General features: G+C 38.9%; 4 protein-coding genes across 4 annotated transcripts; 2 read left to right on the forward strand and 2 right to left on the reverse strand.

Moving 5' to 3' along the window:
* Positions 1 to 382: 382 nt before the first annotated feature.
* LOC132182679 (protein TPLATE) lies at positions 383 to 7991 on the forward strand. The gene is made up of 7 exons (XM_059595991.1): positions 383 to 1816; positions 2333 to 2929; positions 3745 to 4106; positions 4488 to 4791; positions 5442 to 5564; positions 6291 to 6746; positions 7175 to 7991. The coding sequence occupies exons 1-7, from the start codon at positions 692 to 694 to the stop codon at positions 7712 to 7714; spliced, it is 3507 nt and encodes a 1168-aa protein (XP_059451974.1). The 5' UTR covers positions 383 to 691; the 3' UTR covers positions 7715 to 7991.
* Positions 7992 to 8932: 941 nt separating this feature from the next.
* LOC132182680 (COP9 signalosome complex subunit 3) lies at positions 8933 to 14650 on the reverse strand. Its single transcript, XM_059595992.1, has 11 exons — positions 14408 to 14650; positions 13763 to 13878; positions 13412 to 13658; positions 12646 to 12703; positions 12450 to 12539; positions 12215 to 12280; positions 10464 to 10553; positions 10160 to 10318; positions 9962 to 10083; positions 9302 to 9374; positions 8933 to 9216 (listed from the first exon to the last, which is right to left on the reverse strand). Exons 1-11 carry the CDS (start codon positions 14590 to 14592, stop codon positions 9148 to 9150), a joined length of 1275 nt encoding a protein of 424 aa, XP_059451975.1. The 5' UTR covers positions 14593 to 14650; the 3' UTR covers positions 8933 to 9147.
* A 349-nt stretch (positions 14651 to 14999) lies between these two features.
* Positions 15000 to 17822, forward strand: LOC132183308 (uncharacterized). The gene is made up of 4 exons (XM_059596717.1): positions 15000 to 15345; positions 15797 to 15940; positions 16038 to 16243; positions 17282 to 17822. The coding sequence occupies exons 1-4, from the start codon at positions 15098 to 15100 to the stop codon at positions 17440 to 17442; spliced, it is 759 nt and encodes a 252-aa protein (XP_059452700.1). The 5' UTR covers positions 15000 to 15097; the 3' UTR covers positions 17443 to 17822.
* Positions 17823 to 18341: 519 nt separating this feature from the next.
* Positions 18342 to 22268, reverse strand: LOC132183071 (uncharacterized). The gene is made up of 6 exons (XM_059596466.1): positions 22069 to 22268; positions 21867 to 21951; positions 20865 to 20936; positions 20380 to 20546; positions 19833 to 19944; positions 18342 to 18747 (listed from the first exon to the last, which is right to left on the reverse strand). Exons 2-6 carry the CDS (start codon positions 21906 to 21908, stop codon positions 18523 to 18525), a joined length of 618 nt encoding a protein of 205 aa, XP_059452449.1. The 5' UTR covers positions 21909 to 21951; positions 22069 to 22268; the 3' UTR covers positions 18342 to 18522.
* Positions 22269 to 22906: the final 638 nt, after the last annotated feature.

Raw genomic sequence — 22906 nt, forward strand, 5'->3', positions numbered from 1 at the left:
AAGGAATCATAAACTATCCCGACCTCTATAACTTGAACAAAAGTTAAGAAATGGAGGAACCAAAATTAAATGGAAGAAAATGATCAAATTTTGAATCCGATCAGAATAAGTCAAATATATATATATATATATATATATAAAAGAGCTCAATCAATCTTTATGGTATTGTCTTAATCTTCTGTCTAATCATTAACATGATGTTTTTATTTTCTTTTTCAATTGAAAGTCAATTTATGTATCCAAGTTTTCTCCCCCAATAGGTGAATGTCAACCCTAAGCCCAATTTTAATTAGTAGACTGCGGTTTTACTACTTTCGGTCCAATCCAAATCTAATGCCAGCTAGGTCCAATAACAGAAACTTTGATGGGAATCCGAATTCGAGAGAGATCCGCATCATAGGAAGCACAGAAATCTGTTTGGGTGACAGATTCCTGAATTCTGGGCCTTTTCTCTAAGCCCATCGCCGCAAGAATCATCGAAGGTCTGCCATCTGTGTGTCAGGTGCTCCCAACTCCCCAACTTCACACTCCCCATCTTCTCCATTTCCCTCTGAAAATCAAATAATTGAAACGAAAATAAAATCCTGAATTCCTAACATGTACAACATTTCCATTTCCAATCACAACCCCTAACCAAAAACTAACAGCAAAAAGGAGGAAGATATTTGGATCTGGAGCTGGGACTTAGAAGATGGACATCCTCTTCGCCCAGATCCAAGCGGACCTCCGTTCGAACGATGCGCTCCGCCAGACCGGCGCTCTCCTCCAAGCGCTCCAGCAGTCCGCCGCGGGCCGAGACATCTCGGTGCTGGCCAAGTCCGCCGTGGAGGAGATCGTGGCCGCTCCGGCCTCCGCCGTGTCCAAGAAGCTCGCCTTCGACCTCATCCGCTCCACGCGCCTAACCGCCGATCTCTGGGACACTGTCTGCACAGGCGTCCGTAACGATCTCGAATTCCCGGACCCCGACGTCACTGCCGCTGCTGTCTCAATCCTCGCCGCTCTCCCCTCCCACCGCCTCGGAAAGCTAGTCGCCGATTCGAGCAAAGAGATCGAGGCCTGTTTCGGCTCGCAGAGCGACAATCTCCGATTCTCCATCACCGAAACCCTAGGCTGCGTCATGGCTCGTGACGACGTCGTCACGCTCTGCGAGAACAGCGTGAACCTTCTGGATAGGGTTTCCTACTGGTGGACACGTATCGGCCAGAATATGCTCGACAAATCCGACTCCGTTTCGAAGGTCGCGTTCGAGTCCGTGGGCAGGCTGTTCCAGGAGTTCGATTCGAAGCGAATGAGCAGACTCGCGGGCGATAAGCTCATCGATAGCGAGAACTCGCTCGCGATTCGGTCGAATTGGGTTTCGTCGATGGTGGACTTCGTGTGGAAGAAGCGCAACGCGTTGATGGCGAGGTCGTTGGTCCTGCCGGTCGAGAGTTTCAGGGCCACAGTGTTTCCGATCGTGTACGCCGTGAAGGCCGTGGCTTCTGAGGCCGTCGAGGTGATTCGGAAGCTATCGAAGTCTTCTTCTGCCAATGGGAGGAGTGTTTCAGATTCAAATGCGGAACGGTTCGTCGGAGTTTCGGACATGGTTTCGCACCTGGCGCCGTTCTTGGCGTCTTCGTTGGACCCGGCTTTGATTTTCGAAGTGGGGATTAATATGCTGTATTTGGCGGATGTGCCTGGAGGGAAGCCCGAGTGGGCTTCGCAGTCGATTATTGCGATTCTCACGCTTTGGGATCGACAGGAATTTTCGTCTGCGAAAGAGAGTATCGTCAGGGCTGTAGTTACGAATCTACACCTTCTCGATCTTCATATGCAGGTATAGAGTGCTCATTTGCTAGGGTTATTTACCTGTTCAGTTGGGTTTTTTAGTTTGTTTAATTTACTGCTTTGAACATTAGAACCTAAAAATGTCTGCATATTGATAACTTGGAGATATCACATGGAAGTCAAGTGGGGTTTGGCTGGCTTTGGTGAAAATGAAACCTGGAAGGGAATTCTGTTCATGTTTAGTTAGTGTTATTGAGTAGCGTTGTGAGCTTAATAATAATCTTTGCTATTCGAAGAATTTCCAGTAGATAAGATATGGATGAGAATGTAGCTATGGTTCTGTTTTTCTTTGTCAACCCTGTACTGTATATTTTTTTTTTGCGAGCATATGAAGTGTAATAATGATGGTCTTTTTCAAGGCTCAGTTGCTACGTAAGGAAGGGGAAATAAAAGGACACCGCATGTAAAAGTGATTCAAATGTGTGTATGCTGCGAGTAATGCTAGTATCTATGTATGAGGGTTGAGTTTTAAACATGATCTGAGATGTAGATCTTTTGTTTGTAGGTTTCATTGTTTAAGAGGCTCCTTCTTATGGTGAGAAACTTGAGGGCAGAATCAGACCGCATGCATGCTTTAGCATGTGTTTGTAGGACAGCTCTCTGTGTTGATCTTTTTGCGAAGGAAAGCGTTCGAAGAGGTCAGAAACCTCTTGCAGGAACTGATATTGCTTCTCTTTTTGAGAATGCAAGAATAAGAGATGATCTTAATAGTGTCATGAGTAAAAGCTTATTTAGGGAGGAGTTAGTAGCATCATTGATGGAAAGTTGTTTTCAGTTGTCTCTACCTTTGCCTGAACAGAAGAACTCAGGTATGGAGAGCAGGGTCATTGGAGCTTTAGCGTATGGAACTGGTTATGGTGCACTAAATTGGACTGAGCCTGCTTTGGAAGTGGTGGAAGTTTGTAGGCCTTGCGTCAAATGGGATTGTGATGGCCGGACCTATGCAATCGATTGCTACCTAAAGTTGCTTGTTAGGTTGTGCCATATATATGACACTAGGGGAGGTGTAAAAAGAGTTAAAGATGGTGCTTCTCAGGATCAAATTTTAAATGAGACAAGGTTGCAAAACTTACAACGTGAACTTGTGAAAGATCTACGTGAGGTATGTGAACTCCACTTGACTAATTATAATTGCACTTGCTATGATTTAATATTGTGGCAATGTATATGTGGGCTGTTGCACTTCCTTATTCATTTTATCTGTAGTTAATGCTTCAACGAAATTACTTTTATTGTTGTTGGATACAAACATGTTTATTAGTTCATTTCGTGTAATGCCTTTCTTGAAATTCAAAACTATGTTCTTGAAATTATATTATAATAATCCGAAATGAAGGAGTCAAACCGTCATTAGTGAGGCTGCGAGGCTATATCCTCATGTGTGCTTCCCTGCATGCCTTCAGTAGTTCATTTATACTTTTATGTTTTGTATTTAATCAGTAAACTGATCTTTTGCTTGATGCTGATGAGTGGTTCCACAGGCCATTAATCAGCAAATGTGGTGCTAAAGTAGCAAGCTATAGAATAGCCATGTACTTCTATTTATTGTATTCAAAAGTGTCTTAGTCTTGAGTCAGCTATCTGATTGGGAGCAGGAGTCATTAATGTTTTTTTTTTTTTTTTTGGCTTTCTGCAACCATTATCTGATTTCTTAGGAATTATAAAAATGCTCATTTGAAGGAAAGTTATTGCCTTCAAAACAAAAGACGGTTGCTATTTCTTAAATAATCTTGTATTCCTCAGATTTTTGTTCTTTCTTTAGTTGTTGGCTGCTTTCTCTCCTCACTGTTTTCTTGATTATCTACTCAATTTCAAGGTGTTTTAAGTCCTATCGTCTTTGTTATTTTTGTACAATGTATATTGAATAGCTTTTATCTATCTTTGCCTGTCATTCCCAAACCTTTGTCCATTTGGCAGGTGAATACCACAAGAATATGTGCTCGCCTTATTTGGGCTATTGCAGAACACATAGATCTAGAAGGATTGGATCCACTTCTAGCTGACGACCCCGATGATCCGCTTAATATCATTGTATCAAATATTCACAAAGTTTTGTTCAACATAGATTCGTCTGCAGATACAACAAATAGGCTGCTAGATGTTCAGGCAGTTCTTTTATGTGCTCAGCGGTTGGGGTCACGTCACCCTAGGGCAGGGCAGTTACTGACTAAAGAACTCGAAGAGTTTAGAAACAATGGTTTGGCTGATTCTGTCAATAAGCATCAATGCCGCTTAATTTTGCAGAGAATCAAATATGCATCAAGTCATCCAGAGAGCAAGTGAGCATAATTTATATTTTTTTAATCTGAATAAGGGTGGGTCAAAAGATATCATTTGATTGTACACCCTAACTTTTCCAAGTATGTTCCTTATTTGCTCCCAACTTTCCCATGTTAAATTCTCTTCCCCAAGGGGTTTTCAAACCCAATATGGATCCAGATGTTGCACAGAAATGTTCTATCTGAATTTTGTTTTGAGCCCAATTGAACAGAGTATGTCAAATTGGTGGACAATAATGATTGCTAAACTTCAGTCATTACTGTTGCTTTCCCTTTGTTGTCATTTTCTTAACCATATTTTTCTAGTTTCTCGACAAGCAATTCAATATGTGTATAATGTGGAGATTGTTGAAGAGTGGGATGATTATGTTTCTTTTTCAGGTGGCCAGGGGTTAGTGAAGCCAGAGGAGATTACCCATTTAGCCACCACAAACTAACTGTTCAATTTTATGAAGCATCTGCGGCTCAGGATAGAAAGTTGGAAGGATTGGTTCACAAGGCTATTTTAGAGCTTTGGAGGCCAGACCCTAGTGAGTTAACTCTTTTGCTGACAAAAGGAATCGACTCTACTTTACTGAAGGTGCCACCAACTGCAATTACTTTGACTGGTAGCAGTGATCCATGCTATGTTGAAGCATACCATTTAGCGGACTCAGGTGATGGAAGGGTCACTCTGCATTTAAAGGTTGAATTCGTCTACTTGTAACTATTACAATTAACTCTGTAAGCCCTTTTATTAATGGTTGCTATGTAGTAGGCTGTAAAAATTTCTTTATTCAAAATTTTAAGTAAGATCCTTGCGTAACATGGCACATGGAACCCTTGTTCTGCTTTCATTGACGCGAGGGAAAGAATAATCATGTGGAACGGATAGGTGTTTTGTTGTTGTTGGACGGTAGCGAGAATGCACTTTGTCTGAACTCATGACTCTCAATTGCTAATATTCAAGAAGTTTTTACACTTCACCTTCTTTTGAGAACACACTTTTTGGAGCACAACTGATATTATTTTGTGAATTTGTAGGATTTTCATGCAAATTTTAAGTGGGTAGGGATTTGTATGTCTTTCCTTTTAGTTTCTGTGGGAGCTTAACTGACAGACGCCTTTTTTTTTTTTTTTTTTAATTTGCATTGAGATGCCAACACATCATGCTGTCATGACTCGTTCCCTTCCCTAGCACACAATGGCATGAAAGAAACAATGGCATTATGTTTAAATTCATTCAATGAGACTGCTTTGTCTGAACTTCCACGAACTAAAGGGATGAAAAGAATAAATTTGTTTCTTTGTAGGGTAATTAAAATCATTTTTTGACAATTGGTGAATATGTTGCAGGTCTTAAATTTGACTGACCTTGAACTGAATCGGGTGGACATTCGGGTTGGATTATCGGGTGCATTATATTTTATGGATGGATCTCCTCAAGCAATTCGGCAACTGCGTAATCTTGTTTCACAGGTTTTCTTCCCTACCTTTGCAGTGCTTCTTGGTTTTTCACCTTTTTCTTTTCTTCCTTATCTGGGTATATTTACCTTTGTGGTGCATCTTACTGTTTTTTCCTGTGAAGTTTTTCTTTTCTTTTAATGATAATCTTTTAGTCAATAAAATTGTTCTTCCCAACCAGTACATTTGTGGTCTATAGTTGGAGAGTAGTGTCAGTTACCATGTTATAACAGGCTTTAAGGATTAGAATATGTCTCAATTAATCCTTTTGGTGGAGTTCCTAAATATTGTCTGCCTATAATATTTTGGCATATGATCTTGGCATTCCCTTCCTCAATGGATGCCATTTTCTAAAAGAATTTGTCATATTCAGTTTTTCGTTATATTTCTCTTTCATGGGTCCTGTATCAATGGCTTATAAAGTTCTCTTGGTGTAGCTGATGATCTTACCTTTGTTGACTTGAACTCAATAGCAACCTATATGAATGGTTTTTGCCGGGGAATTTTGCTCTCTCCCCATTATTATCTCTCTTTTTTTTTTTTTTTCTTTTCTTTTTTTATTATTATTTTTTTATAAATTTTTATTTTTATTTTTATGAAAATTATGGTGGGCAAGTTACGTTTACATTTGTGTTAAATTAAATTGCCTTGAAGTCTACATCTTGACCACCCCCCCTCTTTCCGTCTTTTCTTTTCAATTTGAGATTTTGTGATCCATTCTCTTGATGATGTTATCCGTAGGATCCAGTGCCCTGCAGTGTGACAGTGGGTGTATCCCATTTTGAGAGATGTGCCCTTTGGGTTCAAGTATTATACTACCCATTCTATGGCAGTGGTGCTGTGGGAGATTATGAAGGGGACTATGCTGAGGAGGATCCGCAAATCATGAGACAAAAGAGAAGCTTAAGGCCAGAACTAGGAGAGCCTGTGATTTTGAGATGTCAGCCTTACAAAATTCCACTGACTGAACTTCTTTTGCCCCATAAAATCTCTCCTGTGGAATTTTTCCGCCTGTGGCCCAGTTTGCCAGCAATAGTGGAGTACACTGGTACATATACATATGAAGGAAGTGGCTTCAAGGCTACTGCTGCACAGCAGTATGGGGCATCGCCTTTCTTAAGTGGACTGAAATCTTTGTCGTCTAAGCCATTCCACAGAGTTTGTTCACATATTATCCGGACAGTGGCAGGGTTTCAGGTATATAGTCTCTTTTGAGTTGAGTTGACAATCTCTTTTGCAGTTGTTCAGTTTCTTATGCTAGTTTGTGCAACTAGTTAATTGACGTTTCTTCTGTGAAAACTCCTCTGGCATGCTTAGATTTATTTTCAATTTTAGTTTTAAAGGGACCTCGCCTACGTCAGTACCAAATTTCAATTTTGGCTCTGATATGTCCTTGTTGGAACAGAAGAGTGTCTGACATTTAGAGAACTTCGTAAAATTATTGATTTTCTCTTTGGACTAGGATCTGAAACGGTTGAAATGTCAAAGTAATTTGGAGTTGAAATGATTTGTAAGATAGATACTTTTGTAGAATTAGAGCAGTGGCATTCTGCCTACTTGCATGTTATTTTCTTGGAACATTTAATTGAAACAAAATTTGCCATTAATTTAACTTCTCGGAACAGCTTTGTTTTGCTGCAAAAACTTGGTATGGAGGCTTCTTGGGCATGATGATCTTTGGAGCCAGTGAAGTGAGCAGAAACATGGATTTGGGAGACGAGACAACGACCATGATGTGCAAATTTGTGGTTCGAGCTTCTGATGCATCAATTACGAAGGAGATTGGATCGGATCTACAGGGATGGTTAGATGACCTTACTGATGGAGGTGTAGAGTACATGCCAGAAGATGAAGTGAAGGTGGCTGCTGCCGAGAGACTTAGGACCTCAATGGAACGAATTGCTTTATTAAAGGCAGCCCAACCAAAAAAGACTCCAAAATCTGATGAAGATGAAGAGGAGGTTGAAGAGGAAGATGATGAGGATGAGGATGACGACGAAAAGAAGAAAAAGAAAGAAGAGAAGAAAGACGGTGAAGAAGATGGAAAAACAAAGGGACCTTCAACCTTGTCAAAGTTAACTGCAGAGGAGGCTGAGCATCGGGCTCTTCAAGCTGCAGTGCTCCAGGAATGGCACATGTTGTGTAAAGAGAGGAACCAAAGTTAACTTACAATTTTTTTTTTTTGGTTTTGTTGAAGGACATAAATATATTCTTTTCACTTGTATTCTTTTTCTGATATATGAATTAGGTGGTAGTTGAAAATTTGACGGCAGAGTGCTGTTTTCTGTTTTTGGTTTTCTTTTTGTACTTAATTTGTAGTCGGGGAAATCCCTTGTACATCTTGTACCGGCTGTTCATTGGTTTGTTGTTCACTTTGAGAGTGTAATTGGTAGAAATATGTTTTGTGACAAGTATTTCTTTCTTGCCACTCTGAAGCTTCAATCCTCCGTGCATTGTAACCCAGTCTGAAGAACGTGATCTGCTTCTTTTGCTTCTTCAGACTAGATAGAACAGGGTTCCTAGTCTAATTAGGAACCATGTGCTATTATGGGTTGAACGACTGAACTTGAACCTTGAACCCATCTTTGGAAATTGGAACAGGAGAAGCACCTCTATTCTATGAGGATAGTGGTACATCATGACTTCTTTTTATATAATCTTTCCTTGATGGTTCATTGTAAAGTTGGCTCTGCAGGCTCGGCGCAAATAGAATAATTAATGGCTGGTAAAAGAGCCGACAAATGATTCTTTCATGTGTCTGGCTAAGCTCGGCACAATTTTGTTTTGTTTTGTTTTTGTTTTTTTTTTCATTTAATAGTCTTTCCCGACCTAGGAAAGATTAACGGACAAAGGATCCCTACAGTAAGACTGCGTCCTACCTGCTTGGGCATGTATCAGGGCAGTCCAAATAAGGCTTAACTGTCTATGCACCTGCCCAAACAGATTGAACTACTTGAGCAAACCTATTACAATGCAGCAGGACATTTCTACTGCATGGGAGCGGAATCCGAGATTAACGGTTATCGTCTAAAAATTGTGCCAGTTTTGTAAGTTTCTATTGGAAAACATTTAATTTCATTTACTATGCAATCTTTGATGTTGCAACAAAAAATCACTGCACAATTTAGAACATTCTCTCTTTCGTTTTCTTTGATAAAAACTCATAGTGCAACAGGACCTGCATGTGTATTAATTCTACAACTAGTTCCCGATTTTTCCACGCAGCATCCCACAATGCTATAAATCTTACAAAGACTAGTTTTCCTCACAAAGACCAAGGCCCCAAGCTGTCTAGCCTTTCAGAATTTCTTTTTGATTCTCAAAATTCTGCAACGTGCACAATGCGAATGAGAAAAAAAAAAAAAAAAAAAAACAATCTTGACTAATTGACAAGATACTTCAATATAAAAAAATCCTCACAATTAAATAACAATTAAACAAGGTTTTAATCACATGTATCCATTTTCCCTCATTTGGGCTACAAAAGAAAATTTGCATCCCTTTGAACAATGAAGAGCCGCTAGAGCAAATTAATTGGGGGTGTAGCATCATTCTCATAATCATGAACCACTTCATGGTGGTTAGTCGAGCTTATACTTCATATGTTAAATTTCTGAGGAACAGTATCAAAGTCATCGAAGTCAAATCTCTGTCTTTCTCTCCCAGCCTGAACATTTACATGAATTTCCTGATAAATGATCAATAACTAATAAATAAGTCAGTTATCATGTAAACAAATGTGATAGGCTCACCTTTGCTAGGTATAAAGGATCACATGAGATCTGTTCATCTATAGCAGTCAGCTTCCTTGAGAGTGCCATTATCCTGGAACAAAAAGTGGGGGCATAGAATTGGAGATTATTTTCCCATGATAAAATGTCAGCTGTTGTAAAATAACAAATAACAGCAGTAGAAGCTTGAAAATGTTACATTCTGGTGGGGAAAAAGAAAGAAAAAAGAAGATTAAAAAAGGAGACACGCAGCAATCCCTTCTGTTAATTGCCATAAACAATGACTTGACATTCTTATTCTGATATCTTTTTTTATTTTTATTTTTTACTGCAAGTCTTATTTTAAGATTAAAAAAAAAAAAAAAAATCGCAAGAAATGGAAAAGTAGCAAAAAAGAAACGAAGGTGAATTATGGGCTCTGCACCATATTTTTTTTATTTGTCATTGAGCTCTTCACACATATCAAGAGGCTTCATATAGAGGCTCCATATAATCTATGAGAATCACTCTACATAAAAGACTTATAATTGGAAGCCATAATTCATTCAATGCCATCTCAGTGAAAATCAAGATCAAGGACAGCACAGGAAGAACAAGGACCTCAAACTCATGGACTTCTGGAAGATATCACAAGTACCCTTCTCCTATGTAATAAATGTTAATAAGTTTCCCGCAACTTACCTCTGGATAGATGAATCGATATGCTCAATCATCTCACAGGTCTTATATTGTTCAGGATCCTCTAGGAATCTAACCATTCCATCCTTCTGGTTGATTGTTGCAAATATCTCACCATCTTGGATCTAAAATTTGGCATAGAAATGTTAATGGCACAATACAAATGATATCATAATACAAAATTTGGTCCTCTGAAACTACCATTTGCAGGACATGCATTTCTGCCTCCTTAGGGCTATTCAGTTGTACTGTATTGGCAATATCTTGGAGGGAGAGGGTCAGGTATGTCTGAGTCAATCTCTGGATATTTCGCTTATACATAGATGATACAACCTGCTTCACCAGCCCAAAGTTGTTGTCCTGGAAAGAAAATATTTTAGCCACCTTTAGGTAAGAGCAGCATCAAGCAACAATAAAAGCCAAAGTATAATGTTGCATACACATTGACTTGGCGTTATCAGGCTAACCAAGACACTGAAAAGTCAATTATGTATGATAAACTCACACTTTCAAAATGCTCCCTGTTTGTCTGGATGCATGCCTCTAGTTCTGCAATTTTCCCAGTGCTATAACTAACTGCAAGGTCAATGTAGGGCTGCTCAAAGCAAAACAAAAAAAAAAAAGCATATTATTGGAAAATGTTCTCAAAGCTCCAAATTGGAATACCATGAATAATGGTCAAGACTTGTGAGGAAAAACATATAGACTATTAATGGAGAACAGGAATTTTGGGTACTCTATTTGTTACTATATGATTCACAGATACAAGACCAAGAATGAGAGAGGTGGACAACTGCTGAAATTTCCTACAAGACATAATACCGAGTCAACAAACCCAACTTTATACCAAGGACATTACAGTGTTAGTAGTAAAATATTTATCAGAGGCTCAACCAAAGTACTACATGGAAAAAGCCAGATATACCGAAGCAGGCAAAATACATATAAGAATTAAAAAGATGAGCTCATTGCACAAATTAAGAGAGAGAGAGACAGAGAAAAAAAAACTACCTATACTCCATATCCCATCTATATAATGTTGAGACATTAGGGCCTTAATTTGGAAGCCCCAAAGACATTTTTTCCTCCATAGAAAAAAAGCAGGCCAAATCCATCTCCTAGTCTGATAAATATGTGGTTTTAGTCATGAGAGCTGCTGCCATACGGTTGTGGCAGAAAACATGGGTTTTCTGCCCACCAATCACAACATGACACATCAACATTTTAAGAAAAATGCAAAAACTTAAAATGAGAACAAAACACCAAAACAAAAAAAAAGAGGACAAAAATAGGAACCACCAGCCCCATCTGGGTGGCCGGCGTGGCCACCCCTAGGCCACAGGGTGGCCGGCGCGGCCACACCCAGGCCACGGGGTGGCCCACGCGGCCACTCCCAGACCACGGGGTGGCCGCGCCGTGGTGGCTGGGGTGGCTACGGGCCATCCCTAAGGGGCGGAAGCGGAAGCGGCGTTTTCGGGGCGGCGGCTTCAGGCGGAGGTGGGCGGCAGTTCAATGTGGTAGGAATAATATGGTGTTTTGTTCTCATTTTGAGTTTATGTGCTAAGCTGAGGTGTCAGCTTGTGAGTGGTGGGCAGAAAACCCACCCTTTTTGCCTTGACCGAATTGAAGTTATTCCCTTTAGTCATTCATAATATTCTAGCCATAATGGTGCCCAAATTTCAAATAAGATAGCTGAAAATTATCTTCCACAATGCTGCACTATGATAATACGATTTTCAGGCTTTCACGATTTTTTTTTGGTGGATAGGTGTTTTTCTTCTATACATCTTGTGTACTTGGATTGTACCCTTGTGCTTATTAATGAATTTCGATTACTTATAAAAAATATAAAAAAGATAGCTGAAAATATCTCATTCCGTGCAAGAGATATTAGTGCTAGATCTCTGTTTGGTAAGAAGGGGAATGGCCTACCAATCATAAAAGATAAATTACATAATGAACCCAAGATTTGAAAGTTATCTATTTACCAATTAATCTAAACCCCCCATTGAGGACAAATATCGTAGAGGTAATTCACAAGCAGACACTATGTTAGAATGAGAATGCCACAATGCAAATCAGAAAATTGTTATTTCCATGACATTAATACAATAATTTAGCTGACAAGGCATATCTTAAAACTTAATAGCAATCTTATAAAACGTAGTCCAACACAAAATATATTCTGATAGCCACAGAATCAACCCAAGGGCTCCCAGAATTAAGAGCAATGCCTAGCTTAATTTAAGACAATACCTGACAGAAGTTCTTTAGATGTCTCTGAGCGGCTGAAGAAGTGTACTTGGGAAGACTTGTAGAGAACTGCATGCCAACATATAAAAGACGATGTGATTAGTCTATAACTGAGTGACAGAAATACTTGCTCAAAATCGATTCCCAATTGCGAATCATGTGACAATATTTTTGAGAATAACTTTCTTCTCTTGAGTGTTTGCATTAACACAAGGGTAAAAGGGGAATGACAGCATACCTGTCCATGGTGAATGAGAGAAACCATTATGTATTTTTTGTACGCTTCAATAGCTATAGCATTTATATTGGACATTGGAGCAGTAACAGCCTGAAAAATAAGCCATAAGCAGTCAGGACGGTAATGTGCTTCAAAATGTCAGGATGTCAACGAATAATCACTAATTTCAGAAATGGGTTCTGCATAGACAACACACATTGTGTAGAAGCTCCAGTGCTTTCCGAAAACGTTTTTGTCCAATGCATATCATCCCACTGTAATGATCGCAAATGTGAAAAACTGTCAGCAAACTTCCTTACTACTATCAAAGTACTGAAAGCGTGAAACATAAGTAATCCTATTGATTGGCAAAAATTCCATCTTCAAGTAACACAAGATTTTTCATTTGCTTCACTCCATGCATTTTAAGTAAAATAAGATTTTTTTTTGGCATTTAATAGTTCATAAGACCATTCTGAGCTTCCATGTAGATAATCTAACATTACCAAATCTATCCTTTATTGCTGAATAAAAAAAAAGCTTGTTATTAATAGTTGATCGCACTCAATTTTGTCCATCGGTTTTTTCCACTATTAAGAAGTACCATAAATTATGAAATAGATATGAATTTTTGGTATTCTTACTTAGGTGACTAAGCAGTTCCCAGTGAAAGATTTCTTTCTTCAGATAAATTACACTTATAAAACAAAAACACCCATAACAACACTTCAAATCCTAGATGCACCAGTAGATCAAGGAAGTGAGCATCCAATAAAACCAGAGAGTTCCCAAGAACCTATGGAATATGTCCATAAAGAAAGTAAAATGACAAGTGAGATAGGAACGTTACCAAGAAGGTAAAAAGGGACATGATTACAGGTGTCAAATGAAACAACAAGAGTTTCAAAATTAGATCACCACAACAGAAGTGAAAATTCTCAGATACATGGGCAGACAAATGCAAAGGAGCAAAAGCAACCCACCCATAATAACAGTAGAGGAAAAAGTCCCTTGGCTGATCAACTTCAAATATATCATCCTCCAAAATGGACATGCCGGTTTTGTAGCACTTTGCCAACAAACAAAGAAGAAGAAACTCAGGATGCAAACTAGTCAAATGTTCTGACGAACTCTGAAGTTTCTGAACAGCTGCCAACATCGGAGCAACCCCCCGAATTGGTGCGTCAAGCAGCACAACTTGTTCCTTGAACCTCTTACAAACAGATATAACTGCAACCCCAGCAATTAATAACGTGATCAAGTGTAGCACAGGTGACTTGATGACATTTCTCCCATCAAATACAATTGCATCTAAAAAAAGAAAAGATACATACATTTATCGGGTGCCAAACGAATCTGCTCCGGAACACAAAAACTAATAAATCTGGCAACGTAGGGAACCAGTGTAGCGGCTTGCTCTTTCGAGATTGGGACAGATGTGCAAGCTTCTCTGTCACCATAAACACACTCCATAAAATTTCAATTTCTTCCAACACTCAAAAATCAAACAAAAAGCTGACTACATAAGAACAATACCAAAGATATACAAATTTCCATTGCCATCAAACTCAATATCATACATTACGCCAAAATTCATGTCTCAAAAAATTTAAGTAACAATGTTCTCCACATCTTACCCTAGTTTGATAGCCGGAAAAAAAGATTCCAAAAAAAAATCCTATTTTTTCTCAATTAAATCTCACCCAATTGAAGGTAATGCAACTGCTTCTTATACTTAGCTCTACCCCCTCGTTTTTATCCTATCCAAAAAGAGAATACAAAAAGCACGTAACAAACATGAAATTTTAATTTTTCCATTCCACTTTCTTCTCAACCAAACAAGAAGTTAGGCTACACTAAATATCTAAACCCTAACACACTTAATATTTACAGTTACGAAAATAATAAACAGGCAAATAAATTTTAAAAACAAGAAAATAAAAATAGAATAGTATTTAGCAGAATAAAGCAGAGCTTACAGGATGTAGAGGTATCCGAGAGAGTGTATGGAGGGGTCGAGCTGGCTGAGAATCGGAGACAACCGAGTCGACTCGGAGCGGAGCGAGTCCTCCGCTTGCTTCAGAATGACGTGGAGGCGTGAGATATCTCCGGCGCTGCTCGACAGACCTTGAATTTGGGCGACCAGAGTTTCCAATGAGCCCATGTTTCCGGGTTGCCGAACTCGGTGATACCAACTCAGTCTCGGAGAGAGAGAGAAGGAAAAAAAAAAAAATAAATAACTTCGCCCTGAGTTTCACTTTGTATTTTATAAATAGAGGATCAGAGGATGATTCGACTCGGAGATGACTCGTATAAATCGTTGAGCTGACGCGGGTTACTATTGGCCCGGAGAACAAGGCCTGGGCTTGTGTTGCTATCGCGATTCTGATAGGCGGTGATTGTTGATCGGGCCTATGTTTAAGCCCGATCTCGGCCCGCCCAGTTCTCGCCTAATGCAAAAAAAAAAATTATTGTTTTTTAAAATGTGATTATTTAATAATTGCCAAGAGAGAAATCTTCTGGAACAATATGAATTAATTACCATGAGAGAAATCTATTAAAAGAAAAAACAAAAAGGAGATCAGCTACACAGAGAGAGAGCAGTCATACGAAAAAGAAAAAGAAAATCGAGTGCAAGCGGTCGCGAAAGCTCGAGTAACGAAACAACAATGGCGGACTACCACTTCGTGTACAAGGACGTGGAGGGCGCGTCGACGCAGTGGGACGACATTCAACGAAAGTTCGGGAATTTGCCGCCGAAACCCCCAGCGTTCAAGCCCCCGCCCTTCACGCCCGCCCCGGACGAGTCCTCCATCCCCAAGGACAAGTCTTGGATCGATGAGAAAACCGAAGAGGAGCTCGAGGACCTCCAGGACGACCCCGATCTCGACGACGATCGCTTCCTCGAAGAGTACAGGTCTCATATTTTGCTACGAGTCGGTTATCTATATTTGATTCGTCTGGTTACCAAGAAACTGTAGGAAAATTAAATAGAATGGAAAAATCTGAAACTTGTCATTTCCACACTTATTTTCATTTAATTTGTTAGTATCGGAGGATTAGGAATGAGTTTACTTGGAAATATTCTTACTGTGAAACTAAATGAAACCTATTGTCACATTGTTTTGGTTGTTTAAGGCAGAGATAAATAGAGTCAACTGGGTAATTTGGAAATGATTTGGTTTAAAGAAGTTGAACTTACCTTTTGAAATGTTTAAGAAACTCACAACAAAAATTGCGAGGCCTAGCTTCATGTTATGGCGCTCATTTCAATCAAATCTTTGAGCTGCAAACCATTGTTATAGATATTGTGAAAATCAGTGTCTTTATTGATGTTTTCTTACGCTAAAATGTCTATGCTAAAATAGGAAAAAGAGGTTGGTGGAGATGAGGGAAGCAGCTAAGGTTGCGAAGTTTGGATCTGTGATCTCGATTACGGGATCGGATTTCGTGCGAGAGGTTTCGCAAGCTCCGCCTGATGTTTGGGTTGTTGTGATCCTCTACAAAGAAGGGTACTTTATGAGAGATGTAAAAAGTACACTTGTTATTTTATTTTTAATGATTTGAAGGTATGTTTGTTAAGTTGATGTTTGTTGGAATTTATGATAGAATACCGGAATGTGCACTGCTAATGCAATGTTTGGAAGAATTGGCGACAAAATACCCGGCCACGAAATTTGTTAAGATAATATCTACGGAGTGCATCCCCAACTACCCGGACCGTAATCTTCCTACTCTGTTAGTGTACAACAATGGTGCAGTGAAAGCAAATTACGTTGGCTTGCATACTTTTGGCCGGAGATGCACACCTGAAGGTACCTTTCATTTTAAGCACGACTCATTTTTTCCATTAATTTATGTTACCTTGGTGCTTCTCTTAATCAGCTGTTATTCTATATACAAGATCTTTTCTTCTCTATGTTAATAATCATTTTTGAAGGAGTCTCAAACGTAGATGTCAATCATGTTATGTAACAAATTTTAATTTTTTTTTGAAGCTTTTTGAGATTTATGGAGCTCATTTTTTCCATTAATTTATGTTACCTTGGTGCTTCTCTTAATGAGTTGTTATTCTATATACAAGATCTTTTCTTCTCTATGGTAATAATCATTTTTGAAGGAGTCTCAAGCGTAGATGTCAATCATGTTATGTAACAAATTTTAATTTTTTTTGGAGCTTTTTGCGATTTATGGAGCTCATTTTTTGAATGCCTCTCAACAGAGTGATTGATCTCCAGTTTCTAAATTATGAATATGTAAAAGGCATTGTTGAAAGAAATTATACCCAAATGAATGATGACTGATACTTTGCGATGGCAAACTGAAATTAGATTTAAGTTATCGTAGGCATGATATTTAGTGTGCAATTACTATGGTAAAGTAGATGGTAGTTAGTATCACCCATCTTAGTTTCTTGTTCTTGAACCATGTATTACCAAAACTTCGTCAGTTGAAGTTTGTGTTTAGTAGGGAACATCCGTACATAAAAATCTCCAGCAATATTATAGGATGTTTTGTTTGAGAGTATCTTATGTCAAGTCCTGGCCCTTGATTTCTTTAATTTAAACATCTGAGACAAGGCACAGTGGCTGTGGACCTGTGATGAGATTTCCTATACGTATTAGGTGGTGGCATTGCCCTGGATTTCTTGGCATAAGAAGACAATTTGGAATGATTCCGTGTGGAGGATACTTTTCCTAAATCTGATCTCTTTATATGATACCCGATTACTATACTAGGCTCTTTAACTCATTATGTATTGTTGTCAACCTGCGATCTTTCTACTTCCAAGTATTCCGCTTAAACTCTTAAAAATATTCATAATAAATATTTCTGTGTTCCCCTGAAACTAGGTGTTGCATTAGTTCTATGCCACTCAGATCCCGTACTTGATGATGGCCAGAGTGGGAGTGATCCGTCAAGAAAAGCTGTGATGGAAGGAGTTCGCAAGAGGCTCATAGAGAAAGTAGTGAAAGAGCATGAAGATAATGATGATGGATCTTCGAGTGATTAAAATATTTGTAATTTCTTTCAGGTTCTTGTTAGCAGAAGAGGACTAGTGTTCATTGAAGATAAAGGAATGCTCACTGGCTTTCCTTCTGCCTGCACAACTCTGGTTTTCTGTACGCCTTTTTCTGGTTTTCTCATCATCTGTGATGCTAAGATGTTTGTTCCTGACGTATGACCTTGTTTTTATGTAGACCCCAACTCAAGTTTGAATGCTTCTCATGGCATTAATGTACTATTTTTTTAGGTGAAAGTGCCTTTCTTAGATTCTGAAGTTTTGTGATTGAATATTGTAACATGCCTTGCACCAGCCTTATTCTGTAGTGAGCGGTGATAAGTTAATGTGGAATTTTAACAGGCCTTATAAGAGCCTCAAAGCGTTGGTTAGGTCCAGTTGTACTGCGTTGAGGCCCTTTACAATTATCTAGAATTGTAGGAGCCTGCAATTCATTCGATCAATAATGAATGGCCTGAATTATATAATACTCGAGCCTTAAAGAGAAAGAAAACCATAAAAAAAAAAAAAAAACAACCGAAGAAGTTATGGGTGTAATCCTAATAGTTGATTGTCCTATAATAGAACTGAGGTAGGTCAACCATTCTTGCAGCCTTTTCTAGGGTGGTTAGACCATCGTGGGTGGTCGGCTACCCTTGAAGTAGCTTCGGGAACAAAGCTTGTTTTAAGAGTGGTCCGATAACTACCTCAAAATAGGTTAAAGGATGGTTTGGCTAACCTTTTAGCTTTTTTGTCCCCTCCTTTTTCTCAATCGATTTGTACCAAATGATTCCTTTTAACATAATTTCTTCCATGGTTTAAACTAAAAAAAAGTGCAAATTCTAATGGCATGTGCAGTTTAATGGGCAAAATCAAGGCCAATTAGTCACCATCTCCACGTATACTCAAGGTTTTGACACCGCAATACAAACATTTGATTAGAATTCTGATAACCATAAAAGAATTTCACAACCCGAACGTTGACTATCTTCCAAAATAAGAGCTGATTTATGCCCCCCCATTCATGATGGGTACATACAAACGATAAGAAATTGCCCTCTATCAAGTACGAGAACACGCTCCAACTGCTATTTATTGACTCACGTCTGCTTTAACTTGTTTCGCCCTTTTGCCTTTTATTGTCTCATTGGCACTCTGTTGTTGCAGCTCAGCTTTCTTCTGAGCTCGAATCATTGCTCGCCTTGCACGGGGCCGCATTTCGCGTACTCTTCTAGGAGGCGCTATGTATGGTTCAATGGGTCTGTCACCAAAAGGATGCTCACTTCCAGCAAATATCCTCAATTTTCGATCTCTATCCTGCATCCAAAAGGAGCTAAAATGTAAGACTTTAGATTCAGAAGTCCAATGCTCCAAGTACAAATATGATGGACATAACCAAAACAAAAATAGGTGCCTTGCAGACCTCTTAGAAAGGCACTTCTGCGACAAAAAACTTTGGAATGATTGTTCCAATAGACCAACTGTATGGAAGAATGGCGCATGCAATTACATGTTTACACGAGTTAATACCTATATTTTGTTCTTCATTCCCCTTATCCCCTCAAAATAATCGAAGCTATTATTTAATCCAAAAAACAAATTGGTGTGATTGTATAACCAAAAAGTAGCAACAAGCAACTAATCTCAACTGCGGATATTAATCCTGGTGGGTCTACCCCCTAACCCGCAACAGCCAACTCTCAATTCTCCAAGGACAAATTAAATCATGCCTTCAAATCAATTAGGCTATTACTCATATAACATTACTGAGAGCCACATGACTGGCTACACGAATTCTGTCCTTTAAATGAATACCATCCTACTCAAAAATTCAAGAAACAAAATGATGCAAATTTGAATGAGCAAGCAAGCCAAGGGTAGTTCCCAAGCATTTTGATATTCATATTCATTATGCAGGACAGAGTTTCTCGGCCTGGATCATGTACCCATGTAAGGGGAATAAAGTTTATTGATAGACAAAGCTAATAACTGATGATGTGTTGGTCAGTCACCTCATTTCAAAGGTTCAAAAAGCTTGTTCAGATAAAGATGAGGATCACCAAGGCGAATCCCATGTTTATGCACATAGGTCATGCAATTTTTCAGGATTTTTTTTTTAAAAAAAAAATTTCAAACTAGCACACCAAACTGCTACTAATTATTTAAATTAGAAGGTGCACTTTATTGATTTTAGCTAGTTTAATTGCATTTTAGTGTATCAAACAGTCATACTGCAGAAGAGTCATACTTGTGTGTCTGTAATGATGGTTCATATTTTCCTAGAACTCAAGATGTCATTAAATAACTGCTAAAAAATCCAAGGTCCTGAAAAGCAGGCAGATGAAATAGAGCATTTGAATAGGAGAGAGAGACAGAGAGAATCCTAAAATTCTAACACTCACATCACGCAATTTGTTTCTTGGAAGCATACGTAATACAGCTTTGCGGATGACTTCTGTAGGATCTTTAGCCATCTGGTCCTTTAAAGTCCTTTCCTTGAGGTGGCCAATGTAGCTACAGGGCACATATGGTTCAATGTCAATATCAAAATATGCATAAAAATGAAACCAATTAGGTGGAATTTGCAAGCTACACTAATAAAAAAAAAAAATTCCGTAGATATGTAATTTGAACAAGTCCACTTTGTTTCTAGTGGCACTTAAAGCAAGCTAACTTTAGGTTCTCACCACTGATCACCAACAAGGTCTTTTAATATGGAGTTAGAGACTAATGTTTAACTATTTTCTTTAGCATTGAACAAATATACAAAATCTTTAAATTCCAATTTCACTGTTGAAATTTAGTTACGGCTGCATAGCAATCACAAGCTTGTGCACCTCAAGTTATATAAAAACAAGACAAGAATTAAATAATTTTATTTTCTTGCACTCCCCCAAATTTCTGATCACTGCTACAGTTCACAGCAATAAGTGAAGGAGTAGAACTTGCCCCGTATGCCAATGATAAATCTTGTCCGTGAGCTTTCTCCCTGTGACGCAGAGATCTTTTGCATTAAGCACAATGCACATATCCCCATCATCACGATTTGGAGCATATGTCGGCTTATCCTTTCCTTGAATCACAGTTGATATTTGGGATGCTAATCTGCCAAGGACCTAGGGAAAAATCATATTATCATAATTATTTGCAAACCTTATCACTTCGAGTAGATAAATTGGAGATTTGAACTATTCAATAGAAATTACATTAAGAAACCAAGTTTAGCATATCTTAAATCTGCCTCATTTCATAATAATTTGCTGATCAACTCAGGTACTTCTTTTCCCGAAAGGAGTAGAAATACCAGCATCATTAGCAAAATTCAAAGGACAAATAATTTTTCATCCATGCCAGCTGGTATGCATAAGTATCTACTAGATATATAGTTTACCATAATTAAAGGCATATGGGGGGAAATGATGGTATCTACGAACCTGGCCTTTGGCATCAAATACCCTCCAGCGCAGACCTTCCAGATTTATACGTCTCAGCCCAGCAAGTGCTTTCTGTAATAATATTGAGTGATGAGTTCTGTTATTGATTTGGTCATCTTAGTTAAACATTAATCAGCAAATCAGACACCAAGAGGCATGGCGTCCAATATAAATTTCGAATTCCATGAAAAAGATTATCATTTTCCATATCAAAGTACATTATATGTATGAGGGGCATAAATGACGGCTTAACCATGGCATTTTTTGAACACTTGGAGATTAGTGGAGAAAGATGTAATGGGGTTTTTTTCACGATTTTCATGATACTTGCAACCTAACGGCACTTTCAACAGTAAAGAAGAAATGGGCAGTGACAATACAACAATAAAACTTCAAGGCTTCGCGATAAAACCCCATTACATAGAGAATGAGTCATTCTGTATACTTTACAAGCATGTGGCGTGCTTCTGAGACACCTTAATTTATGCTACGAAACGAATTAGGGTTTGAAAAAAAAAAAAATCACTTGAGCTCCAATCTATGAGCTTTGTTTTCTCTTCGATACGAGATGGGATGATTTCAAGCGTACGTTGCTTGGAGCAGCACAACTTGATTTCCTATCATGTTGCTTACTTCAATGTTATTCCTTCAACTATAACTTTGATTGAAGCTGCAGCACATATGAGACTAGTCATTGTCGCCAAAGGCTACGAAGGCTTTGACAAGAAATTCGGTACCATAGCTGTCGAATACCAATCCTACTGTATGTTCCACCAACACGCAGTAGATGGCATGAAAAGTGGCTTCCCTTCAGGTAAGCTCAATGAACAGATTATTGTTAGAACTAATAATAGCAATAATCATACAAATAGTTTCAAGAACGTTTCGGACTTCAGTATGAATCCCGAAATACTTTGGGAGATCCCTGATCTCAGGCCAAAGATGAAAGAATCTAATCTATGAGCTTTGAAACATAGAGATACAATAAGAGGGAAATATTGCCTTCATGTTGCCACTGAAAGATTGAGCTGCTTGGGTTGCCATTTCTCTTTCTTTGAATCTCCTTCTTCACTTCCAAATCATTCAGCTGTGAAAATCCAATGAAAGATTAAAGCTAAATAAATCTCATAAAATAAAAACATAAGAAAAACAAACTTGGTTAAATTAAATGTAAAATATAAAAAGGAAAGGGAAAGATTTGGACCTGTAAAACCCTGAACAGAGAGAGTTTAGGGTTTGAGCAAAGAAAGAGAAAGTCCTGAAGTAAATTCGGCTCTGATCCAGTGCTATTGTTTTCTTTTCCTTCTTCTTTTCGGAGGACTTGAGACCGTTAGATCTTCAGGTAATAAGTGGTGATTAAAACGGACTGACTCTGGACTATTGGCTCTAAAAGGCCCCCATTACCAGACCCAGTGTCACGGAGCCCAAGCCGATAAGGATCCGGCTTCTGCTACAGCACAGCTACTGTTAAAAAATAGAGGGCTCAGATTTAATCAAGCCCCTTTTAACTCAAACGTAGTCGTTTTACTTTCTACAGCTAACGTTTCTTCTTATTTTCTCTTTAACGCTGTTTAAGGAGGAAGGGAGCTATACCACAAGAAGTCACCACCATCATCGCAAGGCGCCCGCCATGAAGTCGCTTCTCAGGAAAAGGCGATGAGCGAAAGTAGGACAATGAAGAAAACCAGATCCATTTTAGCTTGTTAGGAGTCAAACTACATCCATTTCAGAAACCCAGCTCAGCTGCTTCATGATTGTGGCTCCACACAGCATTCCATCTTAGAGCAGGGCAGCCAACGCAACGGCGAGACATTTGAGAACGGCGGCGAGGTAGATGGGAGCTCTTGCCGGTTCTCCGAGAGTAGCGACTCGTTTTCAGGAACCGGGCCGACCAACAGGGAACTGGGCCCTCTGTCGCTTAGTAGAGAAAGAGGGATGTGCGTGAGGGAGAGAACGTTGCATCGCCGACGGTGAGTGGTTGTTGACGGTGGACAACGATGGCCGAGAGAAATGGGGCAATGTTTTTGATGCTGAGAAGAGGA

This window comes from Corylus avellana, chromosome ca5 (assembly GCF_901000735.1).
Source record: "Corylus avellana chromosome ca5, CavTom2PMs-1.0".
In the NCBI taxonomy this organism is placed as follows: Eukaryota; Viridiplantae; Streptophyta; class Magnoliopsida; order Fagales; family Betulaceae; genus Corylus; species Corylus avellana.

Coding starts and splice junctions, on each gene's coding strand:
- LOC132182679 (XM_059595991.1), top strand. CDS start 692: ATGGACATCCTCTTCGCCCAGATCCAAGCGGACCTCCGTTCGAACGAT. Junction 4,792..5,441: donor GGGTCACTCTGCATTTAAAG/GTTGAATTCGTC, acceptor AATATGTTGCAG/GTCTTAAATTTGACTGACCT. Junction 6,747..7,174: donor GGACAGTGGCAGGGTTTCAG/GTATATAGTCTC, acceptor TTCTCGGAACAG/CTTTGTTTTGCTGCAAAAAC.
- LOC132183071 (XM_059596466.1), bottom strand. CDS start 21,908: ATGGCAACCCAAGCAGCTCAATCTTTCAGTGGCAACATGAAG. Junction 20,937..21,866: donor CTTTCAGTGGCAACATGAAG/GCAATATTTCCC, acceptor ATATTATTACAG/AAAGCACTTGCTGGGCTGAG. Junction 20,547..20,864: donor TATTTGATGCCAAAGGCCAG/GTTCGTAGATAC, acceptor ATTTTTCCCTAG/GTCCTTGGCAGATTAGCATC.
- LOC132183308 (XM_059596717.1), top strand. CDS start 15,098: ATGGCGGACTACCACTTCGTGTACAAGGACGTGGAGGGCGCGTCGACG. Junction 15,346..15,796: donor CGCTTCCTCGAAGAGTACAG/GTCTCATATTTT, acceptor ATGCTAAAATAG/GAAAAAGAGGTTGGTGGAGA. Junction 15,941..16,037: donor GTGATCCTCTACAAAGAAGG/GTACTTTATGAG, acceptor AATTTATGATAG/AATACCGGAATGTGCACTGC.
- LOC132182680 (XM_059595992.1), bottom strand. CDS start 14,592: ATGGGCTCATTGGAAACTCTGGTCGCCCAAATTCAAGGTCTGTCGAGC. Junction 12,540..12,645: donor CACTGGAGCTTCTACACAAT/GTGTGTTGTCTA, acceptor CTTATTTTTCAG/GCTGTTACTGCTCCAATGTC. Junction 9,217..9,301: donor ATCCTTTATACCTAGCAAAG/GTGAGCCTATCA, acceptor GTAAATGTTCAG/GCTGGGAGAGAAAGACAGAG.